The 14,062-nt window shown below is 45.2% G+C and overlaps 1 protein-coding gene across 1 annotated transcript in view; it reads right to left on the reverse strand.

Moving 5' to 3' along the window:
- Positions 1-14,062, reverse strand: part of LOC108919030 (interferon-induced protein 44-like) — a 30,559-nt gene continuing 16,497 nt past the window's right edge. The window contains exon 14 of the mRNA XM_029254917.1: positions 1-54. Coding sequence (XP_029110750.1) covers positions 16-54 — 39 coding nt within the window. The 3' untranslated portion in view covers positions 1-15. The remainder of the gene's footprint in view (positions 55-14,062) is intronic.

Consider the following 14,062-nt stretch of genomic DNA (forward strand, 5'->3'; position numbering starts at 1 on the left):
CTTCTATAATCAGCATTAAAATGATTTTAATTGTCTGAGGAGTACCCTCTTCCACTGTGAAATAAATAAAAAAATCAAGTTTAAGTTTTAATCTACTTTAAATCAGTTACAGTCTTACATTTTTGGAGCAGACTGTTGTTCCAAAAGGGGGGTGCGGTGGTGCAGTGGCGCAGTGGGTTGGACTGCAGTCCTGCTCTCCAGTGGGTCTGGGGTTTGAGTCCCGCTTGGGGTACCTTGCGACGGCCTGGTGTCCCATCCTGGGTGTGTCCCCTCCCCCCTCTGGCCTTACACCCTGAGTTGCCAGGTAGGCTCTGGTTCCCCGGAACCCCATATGGGACAAGCAGTTCTGAAAATGTGTGTGTGTGTGTGTGTGTGTGTGTGTGTGTGTGTGTGTGTTCTAAAGTTCAAACAAGCTCTCTAAACCAGAGAAGTTCAACTGAACTCTCTAAACTTGGTGTGTCCAACATTCTTTGGTCAAGGGCTACAGTTGTTATTGTGAAGTGCTTTGAGGGGTGCATGTGTGAAAATCACAGTAAGTGATATACTCACACACTTTCTGAACTGCTTGTCCCATTCAGGGTCATGGGGAGCCAGAGCCTACTTGGCAACACAGAGCGTAAGGCCAGAGGGGGGAGGGGACACACCCAGGATGGGACACCAGTCCGTTGCAAGGCACCCCAAGCGGGACTCGAACCCCAGACCCACCGGAGAGCAGGACCCTGTCCAACCCACTGTGCCACCACACCCCCATAAGTAATATACTGAATCTTAAATTTTTAAGCACCAAAGGAATTACATGATGTAATATATGAGTAATATATATATAACGTTAGAGGGGGGTGCGGTGGCGCAGTGGGTTGGACCGGGTCCTGCTCTCCAGTGGCTCTGGCCTTACGCCCTGAGTTGCCGGGTAGGCTCCGGTTCCCCGCAACCCCATATGGGACAAGCAGTTTGGAAAATGTGTGTGTGTGTATATAACTTCATGTATGTATAAAATAGCATTTGCATGAACATGACAATAAGTTCAGTTTCATTCAGTGGCCTCCCCAGCACCAGATCTGAATACAGCAGAGCATCTTTGAATGTGGAAGAACAGGAGATTTACAGCATGAATATACTAACAAATGTGTCGCAATAATGTGATACAATCCTGTCAACATGGATCAGAATCTCTAAGGAATCTTTCCAGGACCTTGTTGAATCCATGCAATTAAGAATTTAGGCTGTTCTGAAGACAAAGGCAGGGGGGTCCTACCTAACATTAGAATGATATCCTTAAAAAAGGAGTGGTTTATCACACATGTTGCAACGCAGCTGTAATATAAAGTCACTATGTGTTTTGTCTCCTTTAATATCAGATACTGTCTGGTCTGGTCTGGTCTGACATAAACCAGAAGAACAGGGAGGACAGAGAGGTCAAGGTAGAGAAGAGACACGAGAGCCAGTTATTTCTCACACTCATATTTGACTAGAGTCAGTTATAAGTTCAAGGCAGAAGCGCACCTTGGGTAGATTGCTTACTTCTTGTTTTAGGAGCAGCTGGGTTTCGGGGGTTGGGAATTCTATCAGCAACCGGTACGTGCCGTATGTGTCAGTCACACGCACACACACACACACACACACACACATTTCACAATGGAAATTAGCCATTCATACAATTAGAATACACACACACACACACACACACACACACACACACACTTTCAGAACCGCTTGTCCCATACGGGGTCACGGGGAACCGGAGCCTACCTGGCAACACAGGGCGTAAGGCCGGAGGGGGAGGGGACACACCCAAGACGGGACGCCAGTCCGTCACAAGGCACCCCAAGTGGGACTATGTCCTAAAATTTACACAAACTTAAAATTTACATTCAATTGGCACATACTCTGCAGTCCATTCAATATTCCTCCATGGGTCCAAGAGAGAATAGAAAAAGAGCACTAACAATATATACAGTGCCGTGAAAAAGTATTTGCCCCCTCCCTGATTTCCCCCCCCCCATATTTGTCACAGTTAAATGATTGAGATCATCAAACAAATTTTATTACACAGAGATAACCCGAGTAAATACAAAATGCAGCTTTTAAATGATGATTTCATTTATTGAGGGAAAAAAAGCTGGCCCTATGTGAAAAAGTAATTGCCCCCCCCCCCCGTTAAATCATGAATGAACTGTGATTAACCACATTTTTGGAAAGCTGAGTTAAATTTCACTTGCCACACCCAGGGCGGATTACTGCCAGACCTCTTGAATCAAGAAATCACTTAAACAGAACCTGTCTGACAAAGTGAAGCACGCTAAAAGATATCAAAAAGCAGCACATCATGCCGCGATCTAAAGAAATTCAAGAACAGATGAGAAACAAAGTAATTGACATGTATCAGTCTGGAAAGGGTTACAAAGCCATTTCATTTGCCTGTGACCTATCTGGCAAAATTTACACTGACTTTCCAGGGTCATTGCTACATCACCATAAAAATTAATGGCCACTGGGTGTTGTCAAAAAGCTGTCCCAGGAAAGGATGAAGATGTCTATAAAGTAGAAATCAATGTCCCAAAAGAGAAAGAAATATACCTTCCTTCAGGACTGTACCCGAGTTGCTCTTCCTATTTTTCCCGTGTGACTAAATAAAGAACTTTGTTTCTTGATCAGACTGTTGAAACTGTGGTATCTGTTGACTGGAGGCAGGGAATGTGCTGTCTTTATCAGTTGTGTTCATTTATTCCTGCTGTTCCAAATTAATCACCCCCTTCTGGTCAATTTATTTCTTGTCGCAATTTGCAGATGTTTTCTCTGTCCATTTTTGCAAGACAAAAGGGTCGTGAAGTCAGTGAGATATGGTGTGGATTGCTTCTGTTTTGAATCAAATGTAATTTGCCAAATCTCTTTGAATGCTCATGTCTTAACCTTGGAAGGTATTATTGACATGTAGAAATACTTTTCAACATATTGGTCTGTGAGAAAATGAGTTCTGTGTGGCGTTGCATGGGTTTCCACTGGGTGTTTCGGTTTCCTCCCAAAGACATGCATTTGGTGCTGTTACAGTGATCTTTGTGTGCAGTGCTGTGAAGTTTCATCTCTAAACCATCACGAAGTGTCCAGCACATCAATGCTGGAATGAATCTTCAGCAATGATCTTAAACTGAGAAATCCATACCAGTGTAAAAAGTGTGTCATCCACCCCATATCTTCTCTACTGTCCAAGTGAATTTCACTTTTCAGACTTTTTTTTTCCATACTCTGAGCAGCGCAGTTGAAACATATGGACTAAACTAAAACCCTATGAAACATGACAGCGGTGAAAATACTGTATAGAAACATGGTATGTTTTCTTTAAAATACATTTATGAGATGCAGAGAATGAAGGTCTTTCTGTTTCTAGGGAGCACCTTTCAGTTTCACATTTAAACAGTTTCTTCTCACAATTCCTGTTAGGCTGATTATTGTGTTAAATGCAATAATGAAAACAGTCTCCAATGAATTAAAAAGTACATGACATGGTATAGAATACATTTAAAAGTAATAGTCCTCCTGCACATTGTTGAACTCGAACTAAGATACAGCAACAAACGTTTTCATTACATTTAAAGAGAAATGCATGTACCAAATTCTGATGGTAATGTTTTTAGGTTTTGTAACATAATTTTAAATAGGCCTATACATATTTTAAACATGCATTTTGTGAGATACACGGAACACATTTTTCCAGATTGTTTCGCTTTCATATTTAAATTGACTGAAAACATACTTTATAGCATGTAAAACACTGCTCCACTAAAGAAAAAGTTTATCGGTTTAAATGTAAAAATCCAAAAACATTTAATCGATACCAAAAGTTAAAATGCAGCTTATTGTTATGATTTATGAATGTGTTATGGTTATTTGATATTGATATTAGTAATATTGATATTAGTAATATGGATAGTCCTTAAATACAGAAGCGTTGAAATGCTTTAACATGACTAACATCACAATAAACCCACCTCGGTAAAATGATGCGGGGAACCAGCTGTGGATGAGAGAGAGAAAGTGAAAGTTGTAGGTTGTTACATGTTGTTTTTGTGCGCTAAGGGGGTGGGGTTACAGGATGGGCTTCAGCTGACAAATCTTGACGAGTGTAAAAAGTGACATCAACCCCTGGTCTCTACTACTGTTCAAGTGAATTTCACTTTCACTTTTCACACATTTTTTTTCCATACCCTGAGCAACGCAGTTCAAACATAGGCGATGGACTAAAATACAAACCTATGAAATATGACGTTGGTGAAAATACTGTACAGAAATACACACGCTGTCTGAAACCACTTGTCCCAAGCTGGGTTGTGATGAACCGGAGCCTAACCCGACAACACAGGGCGCAAGGCTGAAGGGGGAGGGGACACATCCAAGGCGTGATGCCAGTCAGTCACAATGCACCCTAAGTGGGACTCGAACCCCAGACCCACCAGAGAGCAGGACCTGGCCAAGTCTGCTGTGCCACTGTGTTTTACTTTTATATTTAAACTGACTGAGTACATCCTTTATAGCATATATAAAACACCGCTCCACTGAAGATAAATGCTATCGGTTGAAACGTTATTTTAACTGGAACTAAGTTAATCCTAAAACGTTTAAGCAATAACAAAAGTTAAAATGCAGTTCAGTATTATGATTTCTGTATACTTTTATAACACACACACACACATCATCTGAAACCGCTTGTGCCATACAGGATCGCGGGGAGCTGAAGCCTAACCTGGCAACACAGGGCGAAAGATTGGAGGGGGAGGGGACACACCCAGGACAGGATGCCAGTCCATCGCAAAGCACCCCAAGCAGGACTCGAACTCCTATGAAATATGACACCGGTGAAAATACTGTACAGAAATACTATATGTTTTTTTTTTAAAAATACATTTTACGAGCTGTAGAGAGGTGGTGCAGTGGCACAGTGGGTTGGACCAGGCCCTGCTCTCCAGTGGGTCTGGGGTTCGAGTCCTGCTTGGGGTGCCTTGCAACGCACTGGCGTCCCGTCCTGGGTGTGTCCCCTCCTTCTCCGGCCTTACGCCCTGTGAAAGTGTGTGTGAGATGTAGAGAATGAAGGTCTTTCTGTTTCCAGAGAGTTCCTTTCAGTTTCACATTTAAACAGTCTCCGGTGAATTAAAAAGTACATTAAATCGTATAGAATACATTTAAAAGTAATAGTCCTACTGTACATTGTTGAACTGGAACTAAGGTACAGCAACAGACTTTTTAATTACATTTAAAGAGAAATGTATGCACCAGATTCTGATGGTAACGCTCTTAGGTTTTGTGAGAGAATTTTAAATAGGCCTATACATATTTTAAACATGCATTTTGTGAGATATACAGAACACGTTTCCAGATTGTTCGTTTCACTTTCATATTTAAATTGACTGAGTATATACTTTATAGCATGTAAAACAATGCTCCACTGAAGATAAAGTTTATCGGTTTAAATGTAATAATCCAAAAACATTTAATCAATACCAAAAGTTAAAACGCAGTTCATTGTTATGATTTATGAATGTGTTATTGTTATTTTATATGGATATTAGTAATGCCTTGTACAACCCTCGTTTGTCCCTGACCACTGTTTTCGTCTGCCTAGAAAACCCGCCCTGAAATAAAGCCAACCCGCACTTGGGTCCATCCAGGTCTCCAGCCCCTTCCGTATGACAGAAGAACCCACTTCGCCGATAGACCCAGCGGAGATGGAGAGCCTGCAAGATGCGGTGTCCATGCAGGGAGCCCTGCTCAGCGTCCATGATCAGACCCTGCGGCAGATCCTGCAGACACTCCAGAAATTGGTGTGTAAGCCGCCCGTCTCCAGATTTGCCGCGACGCTTGAACCGGTTGCCATGAAAGCGCCAGCAGCCGCTTCCGCTGCATCCCCCGCTTCATCAGAAATTGCTTCATGTCTGCCAGCGATGGGCCCCCGGCTGGCCACACCTGAAAGGTATGACAGCTCACCTGAGAAGTGCCGGGGATTTATCTTGCAGTGCAAACTGATCTTCGCGAGCCAGCCCCACATTTATAGTTCAGATGCTAGTAAAATAACATCTTTAATTGCGCTCCTAACCAGACCCGCGCTGGACTGGGCGATGGCGGTCTGGCACAAGCGGGAGCCCACCACTTATGAGTGCTTCCTTAACCAGTTCTAGGCTGTGTTCGACCACCCGCTGTTGGCGCGCTCGGCCAGCGACCGCCTGATGGTGATCCAGCAGGGGAATCGGACCATGGCAGTCTACTGTATAGAATTCTGTACCCTGGCAGGGAAGAGCAGCTGGAACCAGGCTGCCATTTTAGCCTCCTTCTGCCGCGGGCTGCACCCTCGGATCCAGGCCGAATTGGTGTACCGAGGGGAGGACTGGACCCTGGATCATTTTATTGAGAATGCAATCATGGTGGATACTCTTGCATGGGATCATCTGCCCCATCCCAGGTTACCCCCACGGAAGACGCCAATACCCCCTGCGGCCCCGGAACCGATGCAGTTGGGACAGGGGTGTCTCTCTCATGAAGAGAGACAGCGGCGGTTCCGGGGCTAGCTGTGTCTGTATTGTGGACGGTCGGGGCACTTCCGAGCAGACTGTCGAGCAAAACAACCTGCTTGCAAGCCCCGCTACAGAGCAGAGATGAGTGCCACCCTTCGCACCAAGACACAGCTCATGGTACCCCTAGATCATGCACTGGTGGATTCTGAGGCCGCCAGCTGTTTTATGGATGCGACCTTCGCTCAGTACCACAGCACCCCAGTGGGTTTCTCGGTGAGCCCAACATCCGGGCATCATCCGCAGGCCGATGGACAGCTGGAGAGATTACACCAAGACCTAGGCCGCTGCCTGCATGGTTACTGCAGTCAAAAACAACACCAGTGGGCCCGCTTCCTCCCCTGGGCCGAATACGCTCACAATTCTTTGTCTCACTCGTCTACCGGCCTTATCCCATTTCAGTGTGTCCTCAGGTATCAACCCCCCCGTTCCCTTGGCATCCAGAACGCACCGAGGTCCTCGTCATCGATGCCTGGTACCAGGACAGTGAGGAAACATTGAGGTCGGTAGCCACCCAGCTCCACCGTAGCGAAGGCCGGTACAATCAACAGGCCGATCGCCACCGGCACCCCATTACCTTTTGTCCCGGCCAAGTGGGTCTGGTTGTCATCCAAGGGCCTGAAGCTGCGTCTCCCATCCCAGAAACTAAGTACCCGGTAGATAGGTCCCTATCAGATCATCCGCCAGGTCACTCCGCCTGTGTCTGCCTCCATCCTTCCATGTCTCCCTCCTCAAGCCATATACAGTGTCTCACCTTCAGGCCCCGAGAGCTGCAGCGGCGCCTCTGCCAACACAGGTTGACGGAACTCCGGCGTACCAGGTTAAAGAGCTCTTGGACTCCCGAAGGTGTCACGGCCATCTGCGGTATTTGGTTGACTGGGAGGGGTACGGCCCGGAGGAGCGCAGCTGGTTACCGGCAAAGGACATCCTGGATCCAGATCTAATCTCTAAATTCTTTTCACAGAGACCACCCCGATCGCCCGGCACCCCAGCCCCGGGGGCGTCCACCCTGGCCTCAGCAGGCAGCAGGAGACACCCCCCAAACAAGCAGAGCGGCAACACCTGCGGCTGATTGATGAGACCCTGTATGACAATGATTTATTAATATTTTTATAGCACATAATTTATACTGCTTGTGTGTTGCTATTTTATATTGATTTTAGTAATATGGATAGTTCTTAAATACAGAAGCTTTCAAATACATAAACATGACTAACAACACATTAAACCCAAAACAGCTTTGTTTGGTGTGGTTACTTGTGGAAGGGCTAAGGAGCAGGAACAATCTGAACTCTTGGATGTATTGCCTTTCCAGGGTGTTGATGAGATGAACCGAGCCCACTCTTACTAAGGAAGAGAGGTGTGAGAGGCGCAAATAGACAGTTTGGGAGATTACTGAATGTTCTGATATGCAGTTACAGTCAGAAGTTGATGCCCCTAGTTTGGCTGAAACTGACTTGCGTTTCTCTGGTGACCTAGCAGAAGAGCAATGCTCAGATGCCAGTTTAGCTCAATTCTTTAAAAAGGTAGAGAAAGGTTCTTGTTTTGTTCCTGGGTGGCTACCTAAAGCAGAATGGTCTTCTTTATAGGCAGAGTGACAACAGGCTGCGATTGGTTGAGCCGATGAGATTTAGGAAAGAAGTATTGGAGCGTGGGCATATTATACCCTGGGCTGGACACTTAGCCTACTCGAAGACACTGGAAAGAATAGGTAAACATTTTTTTTGGGCGGGACTGCATGAGAAAGTGAGGGGATTCGGTAGATCTTGTTCTCAATGTCAGTTGTTACGAGGGAAGGCTATAAGCACGTCCCCCGTTGATTCCATTGCCAGTGGTAGATACTCCCTTTGAATGAATTGGCATTAATACAGTGGACCCTGTGAAGAGAAGCAAGTCTGGAAGCAGGTTTATCTTGGTCATTTGAGATTATGCAACTAGATATCCGGAAGCTTTTCCCTTGAGGGAGGTGACTGCCAAACAGGTTGCCACAGCACTGTTCCAGCTTATTTTGCAAGTGGGCATCCCCGAGAGATTCTAACAGCCTAAGGCCCCAATTTTATGAGTAAAACCCTCAGACAGGTCTATGAACTTCAGGGAATTAAACGTATCAGAACCACTCCTTACCATCCACAGACTGATGGATTATTCAAGCAGTTTAATCAGATCGTGAGAAACATGTTGAAGAAGTTTGTTTCGGACGCTGGCAAGGACTGGGATCAGTAGTTACCCTTCTTGTTGTCTGCGTACTGTGAAGGCCCACAGGTTTCAACAGAATTTTCCCGCTTTGAGTTTCTGTACGCACATCAGGTTTGGGGTCCACTGGATGTCCTCAGGAAGAGCTGGGAAGGTGAGCCATCTGCCCTGAAGACAGATATTATCTCCTATGTGCTGAAGATGCGTGAAAAGCTGATGGAAACAATATCCTTAGCACAAGAGAATTTCAGGGAGGCTCAAACCCATCAGAAGCAATGGTATGATCAATCTGCCAGCTCTCACAGTTTCCAAGCCAGGAGACTGGGTCCTTTTGTTATTGTATAGTTCAGATAACAAACTCTTAGCAAAGTGACAGGGGTCATTTGAGGCGAGTAGGAGGATGGGCCAGGTGACCTACGAAGTTCATATGCCTGGTCAACGCAAGCAACATCAAGTGTTTCATGTTAACCTGCTAAATAGCTGGATCCAGCGACCAAAGATTGGCGCTGAATTTATGCTCATCCACTTGACTGAGGAGGAGGTAGACTGCAGTGAGCAGGTGATCCATCCTCAGGTGGCGAAGGTGGAAGCCATAATGTCTGCACAGCGGCCAGCCACCAAAAAGCAGGTCAGTCCCTTCCTGGGACTTGTGGAGTGGTGTATGCGCTTCATTCCAAATTTCTCAGACAAAGTGGCACCACTGATTGAAGTGCCATTCTGTGTCAATTCTAACAAAGTTCAATGGACGTCTGACTATGAAGTTGCTTTTAAGGAGTTAAAGGACTCACTGTGCCAAGAGCCTGTGCTGTTTAGTCCAGACTTTGATTGGCCCTTCACAGTGCAGACAGATGCATCTGAGAGGGGCCTGGGAGCAGTCTTGTTGGAGGGAGAACCTGAACACTTGCAACCTGTGGCTTATATAAGCCCTAAACTTTTGCCAAGGGAGTATAGGTACTCTACTGTTGAGAAAGAATGTTTTGCCATAAAGCCAAAGCCAGAGCAATGAACTCTTAAATATTATTTGCTGGGGTGTAGGTTTGTTTCAGAGACCGATCACAGAGCACTTTCCTGGTTGGGGTGCATGAAAGACTCAAATGCTAGGATCACAAGATAGTTCTTAGCCATACAGCCATTTGACTTTGAAGGGTTGTATAGGGCTGGGAAAAAGAACTGTACAACAGACTTGCTGTCATGGATGCTACAGGGGGGATCTGCAGAAGGGGAGGGAAATGTCACATACTGAGCTGTGACAGGCATGCTGATAGAAAAGATTCAGCAAGATGGTGGCAAAAATATTATCAAAATACTGACTCTTGTTGCTGCTGCTGCCTGTTCACATACATTTCACTTTGTTCTACTTCACTGTCTGTTTTGGTCCATTATTTCACTTAACATTTTCTGTCTGAACCAGGTTTGGGTTCAGGGGAAGGCCTAGGGGTATCCATGTTTGTCATTAATTATTTAGATTTGTTGTTTTATTAAGGAAGAATGACAAGTATATGCAGTTAGTTGTTAAAAGTGAACATATTTATTACATTTTTCAGGGACCATTTCTGTCATCTCTTTACCTACCAGGAGGAGGGAACCACTCGGTGTATTTCTAGGTGGGCGTCCTTGGGCACAACCAACTTGACAGGGGTGTCTTACTGTGTAATGGGGTGAATGTTTTTATATATTGTAAGCTGGGGATATTTATAAGAAACAAAAGTTTTGTATGCTTTTGTAATTACTTTTTGGGTGTTGTTATTTTGGGCAATATGTATATTGGAATTAGTTGTTGCCAAGTAGCTGCCCAGATCAAATTCAAGACCCTGGTTATTGCCTACAAATCCATCAATAGAACTGCTCCTAGCTATTTACAAGACTTGATCAACCGCTACACTCCAACCAGTCCCATTCGCTCATCTACTTCTGCTCGCTTGGTGGTCCCACTCACAGAAAGTAAGGCTGGAGGTTCTCGGTTCTGGCTCCGTTGTGGTGGAATGACCTTTGTGGAAGGAATAAAGACTCAGCGCTTCAAGACACTCAGATTTCAGAAAACTTCATCTATTCATGTGCACACGGGTAAGCCTCCTAGAGAGGTCACAACGGATCAGCCAGGCAAGCAGATGTTTATACACATTCTAGGGCGGATCTCCGCAAGCATAGGCAGAACACATGTTCTTGTTCCAACATTCCAGGTGTGTCACTGTACCCCTCACTCTCTCATCCTCTCGTAAACAGACCTTCAGCCCTCGCCAGTTTATCTCCTTTCTTACAGGAAACAGTCACACACATCCGCTGGGCTTTGCATAAGCCACATTTCTCTGATATCTCACAGGAACAGGCTGACACAAAACTATAGCCTGGAATGTGGTGCTTTTCTTGCATAGGCTGTTCAGCAGTTAAACATTCTTAAACATTCTATTACAGAAGCATGTGGGTATAGCACAGCTTTTAAAATCAAATTTTCACACCACACCTTCCTCTCTCACTCAGAACTGCTGAAACTGTCTACATTTAAGAAGGGTCTGAAAACTCACTTTGCCCATGATCTCTCAAGCTCATGTACGGTGTAAATGTTCATGCGCCGTAACTTTATGATCATCCCCAGATCAGCCTTTACACAGCCGCTACTCCTGTATTGTATGTAAATGTTTGTGTACCTAAAAAAGAATTGTAGGAAGGTTATCAGGATTCATCTATTCCGCGTTTTATGCACCTACTCGAGCGATGAACATCAGTGCATCAGGTGGAAAGAAACAAACTAGGTTTTCTTAAAAATCACATGTCTGCAGCTACATCTCTTTCTTCTAATGTAATGCACAAATTGTATTTTCGCTGAGATGTATGTCACTTTGGAGAAGAGCATCTGCTGAATGAATAAATGTAATGTAAATGTAATAAATTTCAAAGTGTTTTAGAGGAGATAATGAACAGGTTTATTTGTATGCTGATGATTACTTATTGTGTATACAAATCCCTCTATATGCCTTACGTTTCATCAACTTTGGAAAATTCTGGTAGTGTGTCTGGGTGTAATCTAAATTTAAAGACAAATACAGCTGCTGCACATCAGTTCCGTTACAACACGCCTTGATCTCTTCACATTTCTCTTTCAAACAGCCAACTTTCTGTACCTTCAGTTTTATTATTGGGTCATGAATATGTCCAGTATCTGCTACCGGAGCCTGTACCATTTACAACAAACTTGACAAGCTTTGGTGAAAATTGAAGCCAGGTCCTACAAATCCATGTCTCTGCTAGCCCTGGCATGTGCCCCCCTGCTTCTTTTTATATCTATTGCCCATCATAGCTCCAACTCTGTCGTACCTGACACGCTCAAAATTTCAGCTCAGTTCAAGAGGCAGACATCTTGGCTTCCATTTATGTTCAACGTATTTGCCCATTGTGCCGAACCAAGCTTTTCTTTCATTTATGTAGGTGATACTTTTCTCCAGTTTGCAGAGTTAAGCTACTTGCCCCTTTGTAGCAGCTGAGAAATTTTCAGTGGGGAAATTTAGAGTATGTACCTGTCATGGCAAACAGAGAGGGCGGAGGAGGCTGGACCCAAGTGCAGGACCATTTATTTAGAGCCAAAAGACTAGACATGTTCTCGTGGTCAGGGACGGGCAAACGGTTGTTCGATTAGCGAGCAGAACAGAGGCGAGGATCCAATGTCGTGGTTGGGGAACAAGGCAGGTGGTCGTTTATCAAAAAGACGTGGTGCAGGACCGGGGAACGATGAGGGATGGGACTTGGGGACCACAAAGCAAGGTGAGTTGGAGACCACAGAGGGGACAGTTGTCTTGAGTGAGATTCTGCAACTGGGAAGAGGCTGAGAGGTGCTTTCTATAGCAGAGCGCTCCGATTACAGCCAGGTGCTTAATCGGAGCCAAGTGCTGCTGGTTGAGGTGCGGGCATGATCGTGACAGTACCTTGCTCAAGAGTAAAATGGAAGAAGGTAAGATTTGAATCTGCAACCTTTGGACCAGAAGGAAACAGCTCTAAGCACTACACTTTCAGCTTCCCCCTTTGCTCTCTCATTAGATGATTCCTGTGACTGCGTTCGGGGAGGACAGGAACAGGACGAGGAACCGGAACAGGTACGGGAACAAGGACGAGGAGGAGGAGGAAAACAAGGATGCAGGAGAAATCACAGGAGAGGGTGAGCAGATGGCTCGATGAGGTTCCGCGATCTAGTCAGTCCGGTGTCATCCTTTTATGCTCCGTCTCCCTGACCACCCCCAAGTGCAGCAAGTTGCAACAAGGTCGTGGGCGTGACAATGAGAGGGCTATGCTGGCAGTTACACTTTCAGAGAATTTTATAGGTCTCTTCACACTGCAATGGGGAAAGGCTCAGCCAATTAAAATACAGTCATTTTTGAAAAAACTCCCTGCCAAATCACTGAAATGAGGGCCATTCTGTTGTAAATGCATAATTTATTCCTAAGGAGATCTGGGACACTAGCCATTAAATACCATTGGGGAAAAGCATCAGGGCCTGATAGCTTAGCTTTCCTGGAAATTTACATGGTTTTTTTATTATGTTGCTTCTCCAAAGTGACTTACAATGTTAGTGTACTTGCAATTATAGCCCACCCACTCAATTCTGGTGTTTTTTTTTTAGCACTAGCATCATGGGAGGTGAATCGGTGGTGTCTACAACACAACTTTGGGATGTGTGTACTGTTGCTTCCCCAACTGCAAGGTATGACTCTGGTGAGGAGAGGCCCAGTTTAGCGTCGTGCAGCTACTGTATGTATTGTGAGTACAAACCTCCATGCATCCCACTTAGCAGAACCATCACCATACACAGACAGACTGTCACAACATCCGATCCAGGTGAAATAATATAAACCCAACGAACATTTAATAATATAAAACTACTAGTCCACACATATCATATTATAAGAGTATTCGCAACGACAGAGAAAACCGAACACGTCACCTGTACCCGAGTTTTCTTTTTTATATGACTCAGTCTCTGTGGTACCGCCGGCGTCTTGTTGGCGCGCTTAGACTAAGTTAGAGCTCGTCCTTCCACCACAGAGGGCAGTTAGTACTCCGCCGTTACTCACGGTTTTCGTACGATGCAAGAATAAACCGACAGCGACCTGTCCTCACATCCATTCTCTCCCGCGCGCGTGGAGCGATGGCGAGTCCTGGCAACACTCCCTCCGCGGTCCAGTCGCGCTGCCAAAACCCTGGCACTTCCACTCTGCCCCCACAGGTCACAACTCTTGAAAAAAACTCGGTCCAACGCGGTGTCTCACACACACATGACCGATGACGTGACATGTGCTGCGTTTCCCCCCTCTTTCCCTTAAACT

The sequence above is a fragment of the Scleropages formosus genome, chromosome 9 (assembly GCF_900964775.1).
Source record: "Scleropages formosus chromosome 9, fSclFor1.1, whole genome shotgun sequence".
In the NCBI taxonomy this organism is placed as follows: Eukaryota; Metazoa; Chordata; class Actinopteri; order Osteoglossiformes; family Osteoglossidae; genus Scleropages; species Scleropages formosus.